Below are 13,782 nucleotides of genomic sequence, written 5' to 3' on the forward strand. Positions count from 1 at the left end.
AAAAAGCACATAAAATGGAGCCGGTACGCCAAGCTGCGTTCCACCTGTGCTCCCACTCCATGCTGTCAATTGTAAACACAGAAGCCTTCTGCGTTTACAAGGGACAGCTTTGCCCTCAGTGGATCCCTATGGTGGTCAAAGATGCAAGGAAGCTGTATCGGGGGGGGGGTTGGAGTTACAAACTGTGGACAGTGCATCCCCAGACCCTGCATTCTGTACACAGCACACCCCTGAATGGCGCACTCTGTACACAATGCACTCTGTACGTAACACCCTTCTGAACTCTACGCAGCGCATTCCTGTACTCTGCACTTGGTAAGTAGCGCACTCCTGAACTCTGCACTCTGTACGTGGTGCACTCCTGAACTCTGTACGTGGTGCACTCCTGAACTCTGCACTCTGTACGTGGTGCATTCCTGAACTCTGCACTGCACTCCTGAACTCTGCACTTTGTAGTGCACTCTTGAACTCGACACTCTGTACGTAGTGCACTCTGTACGTAGTGCACTCCTGAACTCTGCACGCTGTAGCGCACTCCTGAACTCTGCACGCTGTAGCGCACTCCTGAACTCTGCACGCTGTAGCGCACTCCTGAACTCTGCACGCTGTAGCGCACTCCTGAACTCTGCACGCTGTAGCGCACTCCTGAACTCTGCACTCTAGCGCACTCCTGAACTATGCATTCTGTACGTAGCACACTGCACTCTGTAGCGCACTCCTGAACTCTGCACTCTGTAGCGCACTCCTGAACTCTGCACTCTGTAGCGCACTCCTGAACTCTGCACTCTGTAGCGCACTCCTGAACTCTGCACGCTGTAGCGCACTCCTGAACTCTGCACGCTGTACATAGTGCACTCCTGAACTCTGTACATAGAGCACTCCTTAACTCTGCACTCTGTAGCACACTCCTGAACTCTGCAATCTGTAGCGCACTCCTGAACTCTGCAATCTGTAGCGCACTCCTGAACTCTGCAATCTGTAGCGCACTCCTGAACTCTGCACGCTGTAGCGCACTCCTGAACTCTGCACTCTGTAGCGCACTCCGGAACTCTGCACGCTGTAGCGCACTCCGGAACTCTGCACGCTGTAGCGCACTCCGGAACTCTGCACGCTGTAGCGCACTCCGGAACTCTGCACGCTGTAGCGCACTCCTGAACTCTGCACTCTAGCGCACTCCTGAACTATGCATTCTGTACGTAGCACGCTCCTGAACTCTGTACGTAGCACACTGCACTCTGTAGTGCACTCTTGAACTCTGCACTCTGTAGCGCACTCCTGAACTCTGTAGCGCACTCCTGAACTCTGCACTCTGTAGCGCACTCCTGAACTCTGCACTCTGTAGCGCACTCCTGAACTCTGCACTCTGTAGCGCACTCCTGAACTCTGCACTCTATGGCTCTAATCAGGTGCTTCAAAAACAACCCCTGCCGCTCTGCACTCTGTAGCGCACTCCTGAACTCTGCACTCGGTAATGCACTCTGTAGCGCACTCCTGAACTCCACACTCTGTAGCGCACTCCTGAACTCCGCACTCTGTAGCGCACTTCTGAACTCCGCACTCTGTAGCGCACTTCTGAACTCCGCACTCTGTAGCGCACTCCTGAACTCCGCACTCTGTAGCGCACTCCTGAACTCTGTACATAGCACACTCCTGAACTCTGCACATAGTGTAGTCAGTGGTGGCTGGTGCTCAAACTTTTTGGGGGGTGCAAACAAACTGAAAAAGTCTGAAAAAAAACCCCCATCAATTGTGCCCATCAAACGCAGCCACTGTGCCATCAAACGCTGCCACTGTGCCATCAAACGCTGCCACTGTGCCATCAAACACTCCCAATTTGCCACCCGTTGTCTGCCCGGCACTTACACTGTCTTGGTGGGGCAGTGGGTGACGGCAGTGAGCGGTGTCCTCCATGTCCTCGATGGCTTCTCCTGTCCTCTCCTATGGTTGGACGCCTGATAGGCATCCAATCACAGCACCTGTTGTTTCAGCCAATCAGGTGACGGGTAACAGACCCGAGCACCTGATTGGCAGAGAGGCAGTTCAGTGTTAGGAAAGGGAATATTCATTCGCTTTTCTAACACAGCTGGGTGAACTGCGAGCGTCAAGCATGGCGCTCGCTGTTTACCTTTTTTGATGCCTATTAGACCCTATGGCTCTAATCAGGTGCTTCAAAAACAACCCCTGCCGCTGTAATTTAGGCGCTCGGCGCCCGAAAATGAGCCAGGCGCTTGAATAGGGGGTGGCAGCGGCGGCCATGCATATAGATTCAGTCAATGCATGAATCTATCTATTGGTGATAGAGGGGGTGGCTGGAGAGAGGGGGTGGCGCCTGTGCGCCCTTATGAACGCAGTGCCACTGAGTGTAGTCCTGAACCCTGCACTCAACGCACTCCAGAACCTTGCACTCTGTACGTAGTGCATCCCAGATACAACCGGCACTTTGAGGGCAACCATACTGATAATGCGGCCCACAATGAAATTGAGTGTAGCACTAACTCACGGTGGAGCTGCTGATTTAAAACGGGCTGTTACCATCACCCTGTTACCTGTAGTTTCACCAATAGCGGGTCTAGGGTCCTGTTGAGCTTATTACCAGACAGTGAAGGCACCAGTCACTTGAGTATTTTTTCCAATGCTTTAATGGGAGATAACTGGAAGAAGTAGCAGGAAAGAGGTAGAAGAAGAGTTGCAGGGAAGTTCAAATACCTTTTCTCGGTGTAGCACTAAGGAATTGAAATCTTTAGGATGAATGTTTCCTCAGCTCAGAATTAAATCTTTGCCCGCCCGGATAGGTCTCTCTCACCAACCTAGCAGCCGGTATGCAGCACGAACAAAAAGTCTCTGATACAGACTTGAGTGAAATAAAACCCGTACGATCCTCTGCCACAGGATGTAGTGGTTTTCGATGAACAGCAAACACAGTACCAGAACCTTTAAGCCGACCCGGCAGTATTTGTGCGGTAGGGTAGTTTAGGATATGTCCTCCAATCGAGTCACCAGGCCCTTCTTAAGACCAGCCTTGCATGGTCCCTTCCAAGATGGGTCCTCCCCTGGATCTTCCCGATTGTCCGACTTCTTCCTGCATAACAGACAGCACAGGACCATCCCAGCGATAGCAGGCCCCAGACAGGCTTCTGGGTCTACCCGCACGGCTGCCGCAACGTAACCCTCCAGGCCGGAGGGCTGCAAGATAGAACTCACTGACCCATACCTCTAGGCCAGGAGGGCCACGAGGCACAAAGAAAAGAACCCCCGTCACATGGTGTCTGTCCCATAAATACCCTCTCCCAGAATGCAACTCAGAGGACCACCTCTGCCGAGTTATCTCTGGGACAGAAGAGCACTCATACACTTCAGCTTGTTGCTTTCCAACACTGACCCACGATGACAACGACCCCCGCAGGCACAATGTGGAACTGCACGCAACACAGCCAAGCTGGAACAGAGGCTAATCTAACATTATATTGAATCTGAACTATATACAGACAGATGACTCACTAAATTTACCTATAAGCGGTAGATTGAAAAATCTACCAGCGCTACATGAGTTTTACACCCCTGAGTCTAATGAGACACAGATGGCAAAAATAAATCTGCCAGAGGTTATAACCCTCCCTCACTCTATCCAAAATGGAAATAAAAATCTCTGCTTTTAGTTCTATTCAAGTTCCAAAGTCGGGGAATAATATTTGACTGTGTGAAAGTACTGTGTACATATATCGATGTCTTTATATAGTGCTGCATTCATTAGGTGCCACAATAGCTTGTACAACTTTGAATGTGATAAGTTACTATGGTGCAGCGCAGGGAAACTCTGCGCGTCACACGACTGCGCAGTCACGTGACTCTAGTAAACACTCCATGGTAGCCATGGAGACGCCAAGATTTTACCATCGAGTCCGGAAGTTCGTCGCGTGGCCGGCCAGAGCGTACGCTGTCTGTGTCACTTCACTTCCGGTCCCGGCGGGGAGAACCCACGTGTGTGCTGTGCTGGGAGGTCTAGGGCTGACATGGGGAAGAATAACAAGAAGGGGAAGAAGCCCCCAGCTGCAGGGGCTGCTGCAGGTAAGGTTGTGAAAGCTCGAAGCGAGGTCCGGGACAACCCTTTCGAAGTGAAGGTGAACAAGCAGAAGTTCAATGTGCTGGGCAGGAAAAGCAAGCATGATGTGGGGCTGCCCGGGGTGTCCAAGTCCAAAGCCCTCAAGAAGGTGAGCCTGAAGGAACTGGTCTTATGTTGGATGCTAATATATATATATATATATATATATATATATATATATATCATGGAATGGTTTTATGACATTGAATTATATTTATTGCCACCTCCTCAGCATCTCCATGTCTATGCATTCTGCTCTTATCACAGATGCCAACCAATCATAGGCATCGGAGACATAGGTGTAACAGTGGGCTGGACACTTGACATTGCACTCCAGCAGTGTGAATGGGGCCTGAGAGATGGATGGAGAAAGTAAAATTCAGTTTGGAGATGGGATTGGCTTCCCCGAAGAGATGGATTTTTAGGGATCAGCTAAAGGAGAACAGAGAATATAGCTGGATAGATTGGGGTAGGGAGTTCCAGAGGATGGGAGAGGCCCTGAGGAGGTCTTGGGAGGGTTTAAGAGGACGGTTTGTGTGTTATTTTGAGATGCGGTTGTCTATGTAGCTGGGGGCAGAAATATGAATGTTGTTTGTATTTTGAATGTTAAACATTAGGCTATCAGGAGCCAGCATAAGGATTCGCAGAGAGGGGTAGTAGACACCCTGCAGTTGGTAAGTAGACATCAGTTCAGGTGTGTTTGGATCTTAGTCCGAATTCATCTGAGTGATGCCGCCAGGAAGCTGTCACTGTACTTGTCCAATCATAAGCGGCTGAGGCATTCCCCGCCATGCAACCTCACATATACACGCCACACATCTGCTGCTTATGATTGCCCAAATACTGCAACAGCTTCCTGGAGGGATCACTCAGTTTCAGACTAGGATCAGAACATGCCTGAGCTCATCCCTATTGGTAAAGCTGAAGGAGTAGCCTCTAGCCATGCATCATCTGCTGACTTCTGTTGTTTAGTCATGTCAGTCATTCCATTTCTCCATTTTAGTTTCTAGTTCTATTCTTATCTAAAGATGAGCTCCGGCGTGTTCACACACTCCACGTGCAGAGCCCACCAGGAAGTTGGCACTGCCCTGCGCTAATCACAGGCAGTGAGACATTGTCCCGATGTGCGGCTGCAGAGATCGCGAAATGTCTCACCGCCTGTGGTTAGCGCAGCGCAGTGCCGACTTCCTGGCGGGCTCTGCACGTGGGCTAAGCGAACACGCCGGAGCTCATCCTTATTCTTATCCACCACAGAGTCTCATGCCTCCTCCCTCCTTCTTCTCCTCCAAACCGGCTTTTCCTACTCTTCCTGTTATATTATTTTGAATATAATTTCTATGAAGGTGAGTGTGGCAGATATGCACAGTTCACATTCCCTGAGAATATAAACTTCAGTATGTACAGTAAGCTGAAAGATATTTTTTTTAGGTGGACTGATCCTTTGAGGGCCACCTGAGATTCTGTATGTGAGGCTGCATGACTGTGAGCTGCTATGATGGCAGAATCTAATATAGGGTTTAGTGCTTCTTGTAAAGCACTGTGAAATTTACTAGTGCTATATAGTAATTGTAACATGAATAAAATAAATGGAAACGTTTATTGTATTGTAGCGCAAGGAAACCCTCCTGAAAGAATACCAGCAGAGGGGGAAGTCCAGGATGTTTATGGATAAGCGATTTGGAGAATATGACACCAAACTCACTCCGGAGGATAAGATGATGAAGAGATTTGCAATGGAGCGACAGGTAAGAGGAGACAGTGGAAGAATGTTGTTTAGTGGAGAGTTACGTAGTAGATTAGAGGACTTGAAAGATGTCGCACAAGAACATCTCCAAGTAAAGTCATCAGTGGACTTCAGAGCCCCATAGGAAGCACTGTAAGGATCTGTGTCAGCGGGCAAATACAGTTTGCTTTCAGAATTATTCTGCTGTGGTGCAGACATGGGGTAAAACATTTATTTCTGACATTGTTAGATTATTATATATTATTTGGTAAAGAAAAAACATCCTGACAGTGTCTATTCCCCACTGGACTATGCTTTCTGAATGCACCTAGGCTTTTTCTCTATATCTAATGCCCTGTACACACGACCGGTTTTGCCGTCAGAATAAACTCCGAAGGTTTCTCCGACGGAACGCCGACAGAATTCCATTCAAGCGGTCTTGCCTACACACGGTCAACCCAAAGTCCGACCATCCAGAATGCGGTGGCGTACAACACTTACGACGGGACTAGAAAAAGGAAGTTCAATAGCCAGTAGCCAATAGCTTCCGTCTTGTACTTGCTTCAGAGCATGGGTCGTTTTTGGTACGTCGGAACAGCATACAGACGAGCGGTTTTCCCGATAGGAATTGTTTCCGTCGGAAATATTAAGAACATGTTCTATTTCTAGGTCCATCAGAATTTTCAAAAGAAAAAAAGTCTGAGGCCTACACACGATAGGAATAGACGATGAAAAGCTTCTGTCGGACATTCCGCTCGTGTGTACGCGGCTTAATAGAGATATGTTGATGGAAGTATGCACATGCACCTTTAGTTATTGTAACTTTAAACAGACAACCAGGAAACAATGCCTACATGTTACAGATACAGTACAGCCAGTTTGCAAATGCTGAAGTTACATCCATTGCATGCAGACAAGTACATTTTAACTTTAAGATATTAAAGGCCACTAACTAGTGGGCATATAGAGAGATGAGACAGTAACATAGAAGTGGTGGGCTCTAAGTGAGAAGATGGGACGAAAGGTGCATAATGGGACCCAGATTCCCTAAAGACAAACGCCATGTGAATAAATGGTAGGGTGTGACTCGTATGTCGTTTGGAGTCAGTTTCTTTAACGCACCATAATGTGTCTAGGTGTAGAAAGAATAAGGGGGATTCGGTACAAGCCAATATAGAGAAATTGCATTCGGTAAAGAAATTAGTTTATGGAGTACCAGTACCTTTAACACTCATAACATGTTAACCCCTTCATGCTGATATAACACGTAGATGAGGCCTTATGGAAGTAGGGCTTTTTTCGGTGGGGCTGCATATATGCGTATCTCCCTTTGTGCTGAGTGCACAGCGAGCTCTCACCGTGGTCTCACCGAAGGTCCCATACTAACGATTGGCACCCGGAGGTTCTGATTCCAGGTCACCTGATCCCTGTGGTAGCCTCTGATTGTCTACCACAGTGATTAGTCACTGTGAAGCCCACCCCTGTTGTTTTTTTTTTTTTCTGTGACAGAAGAGGAAAGATACAATTTATCTTGCTCTTTCCTTGCAGAAAGGAAGAAGGAAAGTTTTTTTTTTTTTTTTTAATAGATAAGAAAAAATACCTAGATCAATGTTTGATCTAGGACAGTGCCCAGGTTAGTGTTTGGGTCAAAGGTCAGGGTCAGTATATTTTGGACAGGAATTTATTTTTTTTTTTAAATTAGCATCAGTGTGTTTTAGTAGGACAAAAATAAAAATGTGCACTATTGTTTCTGGGCTGTACTACAGGTACAAACGACAAATAACATATAGATATGTGGTATCGCTGTGATCATCAGGAACAGGAGAATTTTATTTTAGGTTGTTCTTTGGTGGTAGATTATAGTAATAACAATAAATATAGAGCTAAATTTTTTTTTCACTATTTTGGGCCAGTTTTCCCTTGATAACAACAATAAAAAAATATATATATATTAGAGATCCTAACTATTTAGTACCAAATGAATGCTCAATTTGCCCTAAATAAAAAAAAAAAAAAAAAAAGGTATAATCCACTTGGATGCACAAAGTAGTTGTGACAAAATTGCAACATTGTGCTTAGGCATTTCGATTTGTTTTACCCTTAGGCACGAAGGGGTTAAATGATTTAAAAAAAAAAATCCTGCCAGTATTATGGAGGCTAACGTTGCTAACTTCTCTGATTATGCTGATCTGAAAGCTTGTTCTCTAAGGGTCAGCATAACAGCGAGGCATCCATGATTTTTAGGCTTGATCAGCAGGCGCAGTATTTTTTTCACAATAGAATTGCTTGGAGTGTAAGGTTGATATCAGATCAACATTCCTTATTTTCTTATTTATTCATTATGGTGGACGTGTTTTATTTATTTTATATAGAGAAATGTTGACAAGAAGAATGTATACAACCTGAATGAAGAGGAGGAATTGACTCACTATGGACAGTCTCTGGCTTTACTGGAAAAGCTGAATGACCCTGTGGATAGTGACAGTGATACAGATGAACAGGGAGCGCTATCGGGTGAGTAATGACACTGAAAGATTGATAGAGCCCATTTATGAATGACTATTTATTGTGAACTCAGACAGGTTTTTTTTTTTTGTCACATCTGTGTTTCTTAAGCTCGCCTTCACCCTAACCTCGTCCAACCATCCTCTGATTAATTCCCCCCCACCTGGTGTGGCAGGTGTTTTTACAACTAGAAGCTGTCACAGACTCCTTTAAGAGAGCCTGGCTATGCCTGCCTTTTCCACCCAGCAGCTCCATTCATAGAAGCTAAACTACAGCTTCCATAAATGAAAGAAGAACTATGAGTGGAGGAGGCAGACCTATTAATCGCCTGGGATTTAGAACTTGTGTTTCGTTCATAAAAGTTGTAGTACATATTCACAGTGTATGGGTATTTGGATTATAGCTGTTGTAAGTTTTTTTACTTGAGGTCTTCATAGGGTAAAACCATGTAACATTTCCACTATTTATTAAAAGCGTTAAGAACACTGACATTTCATAAGTGTCAATATCTGGTGGTCTTACACACAAATATCAAATGTGTATAGAGGCCCACGATTTGCATTTATTATAAGTAATGGGTATCTAATTTGGGGTATTCGAAATTGCCAGTTGCTTTTTCAGCAGTTTTATTAAAATCCCCAATCTGTTTAAAAAAAAATAAAATTAAAGGATGTTAAGAATTAGCAGTTTATTGGCTTTACCAGCTGTTGTCCAGCCAGAATTCAGGCTCTCTAGTGTATTACACCATTGCTTCTCTTGCGAATCCTTTTGGAAGTCCTGAAGAAGGGGGATTTCTTTCTCCTGAAATGTGTGGACTGTATCTGATGCTCTTGTTCCTTTTCTTCATATCCTTTTTTTCATATTACAGCTGCATTGACAGCTTCTCATTTTGGTGGAGGAGGACTTCTCAGGAGGAGAGGGCCCTCTGAACAAAAAGAGGAGGAGCAAGAAAAACCCAAAACCCGTAAGGAGCTAATTGAGGAGCTGATCGCTAAATCAAAATCTGAGAAGGTGTGTGCTATTTGAAGCGGAATACTTTTTTTTTTTTTCACATTAAATTTTACTTTAAGGAATAAAGTACAGCTTTTTTTTTTTTTTTTTAAGTTGCCTTGTTGCCACAGAAAAAAACATTAGCCACCCTGTAAAATAAGTTTATTTGTACCTGACATTCTATTTGGAAGTGTGTTAAATCTGTGTTCTGTTGTAAAACTGCAGGCGACGTTACTTGTTGTCAATTTCAGGTGTCTCGAGCAGTGTATCCACTGCTGTGCACTGTGGTTCTTCCTACCAGACCCTCTATCACTACAAAACACAATAGTGATGTAGCCACTGGCAGGAGAAACCACAGCTCCCAACAGGGGACACGGGCATCCGACACACCTGAAAGTGTTGTTTAGCAGCGCGTTTCTAGTTCTTGAAGAGCAAAGATTTAACACAACACCCAAACAAAATTATAAACATTCCTCTTTTACAGGGTGCCTTGCTTTTATTTATTTTTTCTCCATGGGAAATGGGTCACTTTAATAGCTGTAACATTAATTACATTATCATATTTTTATTTAAACCAATCATACAGATCTATATCCTTAGTTTTTACTCCTATACCCAACCTGCAGCAACCATTCCATCAGATAAGTGGAAGATGATTGCTAGGTGATTGCACTTTGCACACTTTTTTTTTTTTTTGTCTAATTAAATTTAGAACTACAGGGGAAAAAAATGTCTTTACCTACAGGTTGAACTAAAAACTCTTAAAATCTGTCAGGGTTTTATTGCCCTTTTCCATTCTTAAAGATTTCTTGTTGCTGCAAAGGAATTGTACATAATCTCTACCACAGGGATTTAGACAGTTCTGAATACACTTTTATTAGTAGAGTGGGAAATGAAAACGCTGTAAGGTTTGCATCCCTATTGGGAGATTTCCTTACTTTCTAATGTGTTGCGTAGATAAGAAGCAAGGAGAAATTTCCCCTCACGTGGATATAGAGAGCAATAAAACCTAAAGGAGGATCCTACCCTTTACCATTTTATCTTTAACCAAATTGCTAGTGCAAGGTAGGCAATATGAAAGGTGCCCTATGCATATAAAAGAATGGTTCTATCACTATGAAAACAAAAAGTCAATTTTTTTTTTAAGTTTAGGGCAGGGATATACAATTAGCGGACCTCCAGCTGTTGCAGAACTACAAGTCCCATGAGGCATAGCAAGACTCTGACAGCCACAAGCATGACACCCAGAGGCAGAGGCATGATGGGAATTGTAGTTTTGCAACAGCTGGAGGTCTGCTATTTGCATATCCCTGGTTTAGGGTAATATAGGGTCAGAACCTCAGTCACCTTTTTATTACTGTCCATGTTTGTAATGTTTGATGTTCCCTCACTTCCTGCCCGGCTCTAGGGTGTCAGTGGAACAGGAAGTGACCTGAATGAGTTGTCATTATATTGCCATTGAGAATCCAGTAGAGGGTTTAGGTACAAGAATCCTGTATTTGAAATAAAAAACAACCAGCGCAGATCTATGATCCCAAAAATCTGGCTAGTAACAGTGATATACTCAATCAAATCTAATAATCAGTAACCATCTCAATGTGTGCAATGATAAACCAATCCAACATAACTCACATGGTGTATATCATAATAATACAATCTGATGAAATTCAAATGACAAATCCTGTAAAAGTGCAACTGCTGAAAAAAGTGCAAAAAAAAGTGCATAATGCAAACTTAATAAATAGTAATAGATTCCAGAAAAAAAAAGTTTATATGTGTGTAGCACTGTCCCCGTAGGGCTTGCTGAATGTTGACTTCATAGGTCTCTCCCTGGTTACCTGCAGCTGGTTGACAATGGTTCCCACTTAGATGCAGAGAAGGTTCCTACTTGGGTGCAGAGGGTTTTCCACTTAGGTGGACAAGGCTCCCGCTACATTGCTGAGGGTTACCCACTATGTTGCTATTGGTTCCCGTTTTGTTGCTGAGGTTTACCACTATGTTGCTAGGAGCTCCCACTTGTCTCCCTTACTACCTCTTGCTCGTTACTCAAAGACCAGTCTAGGGTATTGGGGTTTTTGTATTTTATTTGGAACTTGGATGGGAGAAGGGATGAGTGGGATTTTCCAACTAGATCTAATCGCATTAGATAAGGACAACTCTCACTTGTCCTCACCGGGTTATCTGTGGAAGCAGACACACTGCTTGAGCCATACAGCCACATGTATGGAAGGGTTAAGTCTTCTTGCTCTCACTAGACGCAAACTTGATGCACTACTTTTGTCTTCAGGACACTCTCTAGCATCCCCTTTACTGACACCCATCCACCGATTCTTGTAGCTGAAAGGGGCGGCCCTCACTTGACAGGCCCCAAAGATACAGATCTGTACTCACAGTAGGCAGAATCAGATCCTTCCTGGTGTCTCGCAGTCAGCTCTGCAGGACCTCTGGGTTCAGCTTCTCTCTCTCTCTAGGCCCCTGGGTCGATCACCCAGGGCCGCACAACTGCCTCCGCTGAGGAGAGGGCAGCTGCTCCTCTTTGTCCTGGGCTCTGTTCCCTGGCTCAACTCCGCCTGAGCACATTTACTCTGAGCTTTTATACAGTATCCCACAATGCAATGCATCACTTTCCTTCTGCCAATTGCCAGGGCTATAACAAAGCCAGTGCACTCACTTGCCAGGCCCCCTCCCACTGTCCAATATACCTCCCTATTGGACTAGTGGGGGACAGTCAGAACAAGCTGAGCTGCACCTGAGTACAATGAGCAGACCTAACCAATAAAATGTGCAAAGTTCATATATGATCCCAAAAGGAGAATTCCCAGGAAAGTATTTAGGAAATCTTGGAATTATTATTCTGATCACTGTAGAAGACACCCGGTACAATCTTTCACCATTCACCCCAAACAAACTCACCAGAAATAACGGCTGGTCATGTTATAAACCAGCAAATACGCTCCATATCAAACTCAAAGGAGTAACTCTCCACATGCTGTTTCTGATGTAACCTCTCATAATCACCCACTCAGGCAAAACACGACCATACATGGAGTTAGGAAAAGATGAAGGAAAGTCTTCATAGTGTAAAACCGTTTAAATTTTCCACTATTAAAAGCATTAAGAACACTCATATTTCATAAGCGTCATCCCGACACTAGGGTAACAATGCAGGTAATTGTGTGCCTATCGCCTCCGGCTGTAATCCCAAAGCCGTGGTGCGATTTCGGGTGTGCGAGGGGAGGTCAGCGTCCTAGCCCTGCCCTATTAGTTTTGTCAATCAGCGTCCTCACGGAGCATAAGGACGCTTGACGCCTCCAAGAATCATGTACCCTGTAGTGGATTCTCCTTAGTATTATATGGAGGATTGGCAGACAGATGAAGCAAGTAGCCTAGCCTTGCCAGGTTGCAGAAGATCCCCCCGCTGCTAAGCTTCGTTCAGATGTCAGTAAAGATCTATGGGGGTAGAGGAATCAAATCCTGCCTTGCTGCCTAAAAAAAAGTGAGGAAATTCTTTTTGATGGTTTTTATTTTGTGTTGTTTTTAATATTTTCTTTTTTAACAGAGAGAGAGGCAAAGTCAGAGAGAGAAGGCCATGGTGCTGACGGAAAAACTAGACAGTGACTGGAAAGCTATACAGACATTACTAGCTCACAAGACTCCAAAATCTGAGAGGAAGGCCGAACCTGAAAAACCAAAGGTGAGCTGTGGTGTAAAAGATGGTACTGCAGTTACACTTGGCGGGATAGATGTCAGTCCAGGTGTAGGAAGATCATTCTGCATACGGTCCTTCATGAAGTCATCCTTTGTTCCCAGCAGTATCCAGAAGTTCATATAAGGCACTAAACATGCAGATGTTATAGGTAGGTATAACCAGATCTGATTAATGTTGGCTCCGTTCAGCTAATCTTTTCCTACTACTGATTTTAACATGCCTTCTTCTGCACAGTCTGTGTGGAGGTAGACATCTTAGTAGAGAAGGCTTTGCTGGTGGCAGCTCTGAAGTTGAGAAGTGCAGGTTGGGCAGATATGACAAAAGTGTCACTTTAGGCACAATGCATACTTCGTGTCACCTGACGGGCAGAAGTGGATAGTTACAGTTTTCGTGCTGGATAATCTACATTACATTATCTTTTTGTTTATGCCTATTACATCTACTCTCTTCACTTTTATCTGAAATTTATATTGCCATAACTAGAAAATAGTCATTTGTATTTTTGTCATATGAAATTGTAAAGCATTTTTTTTTTTTTTTTTTATTTCAACATTTTACATAATATTTAGTTCTATTTATTTATGGGTTGTGTGTATTGAATTTCTGATTTCACAGCCTGATGACTATGACAAGATTGTACGAGAGCTTGGATTTGAGATGAAGGCTCAGCCCTCAGACAGAATGAAATCAGAAGAGGAGATTGCTAAGGATGAACAGGAGAGACTACAGAAATTAGAGGTATGGTAATTGTGGTAC

General features: G+C 44.4%; 1 protein-coding gene across 1 annotated transcript in view; it reads left to right on the forward strand.

The window, feature by feature from the left end:
• Window positions 1-3,920: 3,920 nt before the first annotated feature.
• The window catches only part of NOP14 (NOP14 nucleolar protein), a 58,230-nt gene continuing 48,368 nt past the window's right edge, over window positions 3,921-13,782 (forward strand). The window contains exons 1-6 of the mRNA XM_073610876.1: window positions 3,921-4,208; window positions 5,710-5,844; window positions 8,195-8,336; window positions 9,196-9,338; window positions 12,877-13,011; window positions 13,642-13,764. Coding sequence (XP_073466977.1) covers window positions 4,011-4,208; window positions 5,710-5,844; window positions 8,195-8,336; window positions 9,196-9,338; window positions 12,877-13,011; window positions 13,642-13,764 — 876 coding nt within the window. The 5' untranslated portion in view covers window positions 3,921-4,010. The remainder of the gene's footprint in view (window positions 4,209-5,709; window positions 5,845-8,194; window positions 8,337-9,195; window positions 9,339-12,876; window positions 13,012-13,641; window positions 13,765-13,782) is intronic.

This window comes from Aquarana catesbeiana, linkage group LG01 (genome assembly GCF_042186555.1).
Source record: "Aquarana catesbeiana isolate 2022-GZ linkage group LG01, ASM4218655v1, whole genome shotgun sequence".
Classification (NCBI taxonomy): Eukaryota; Metazoa; Chordata; class Amphibia; order Anura; family Ranidae; genus Aquarana; species Aquarana catesbeiana.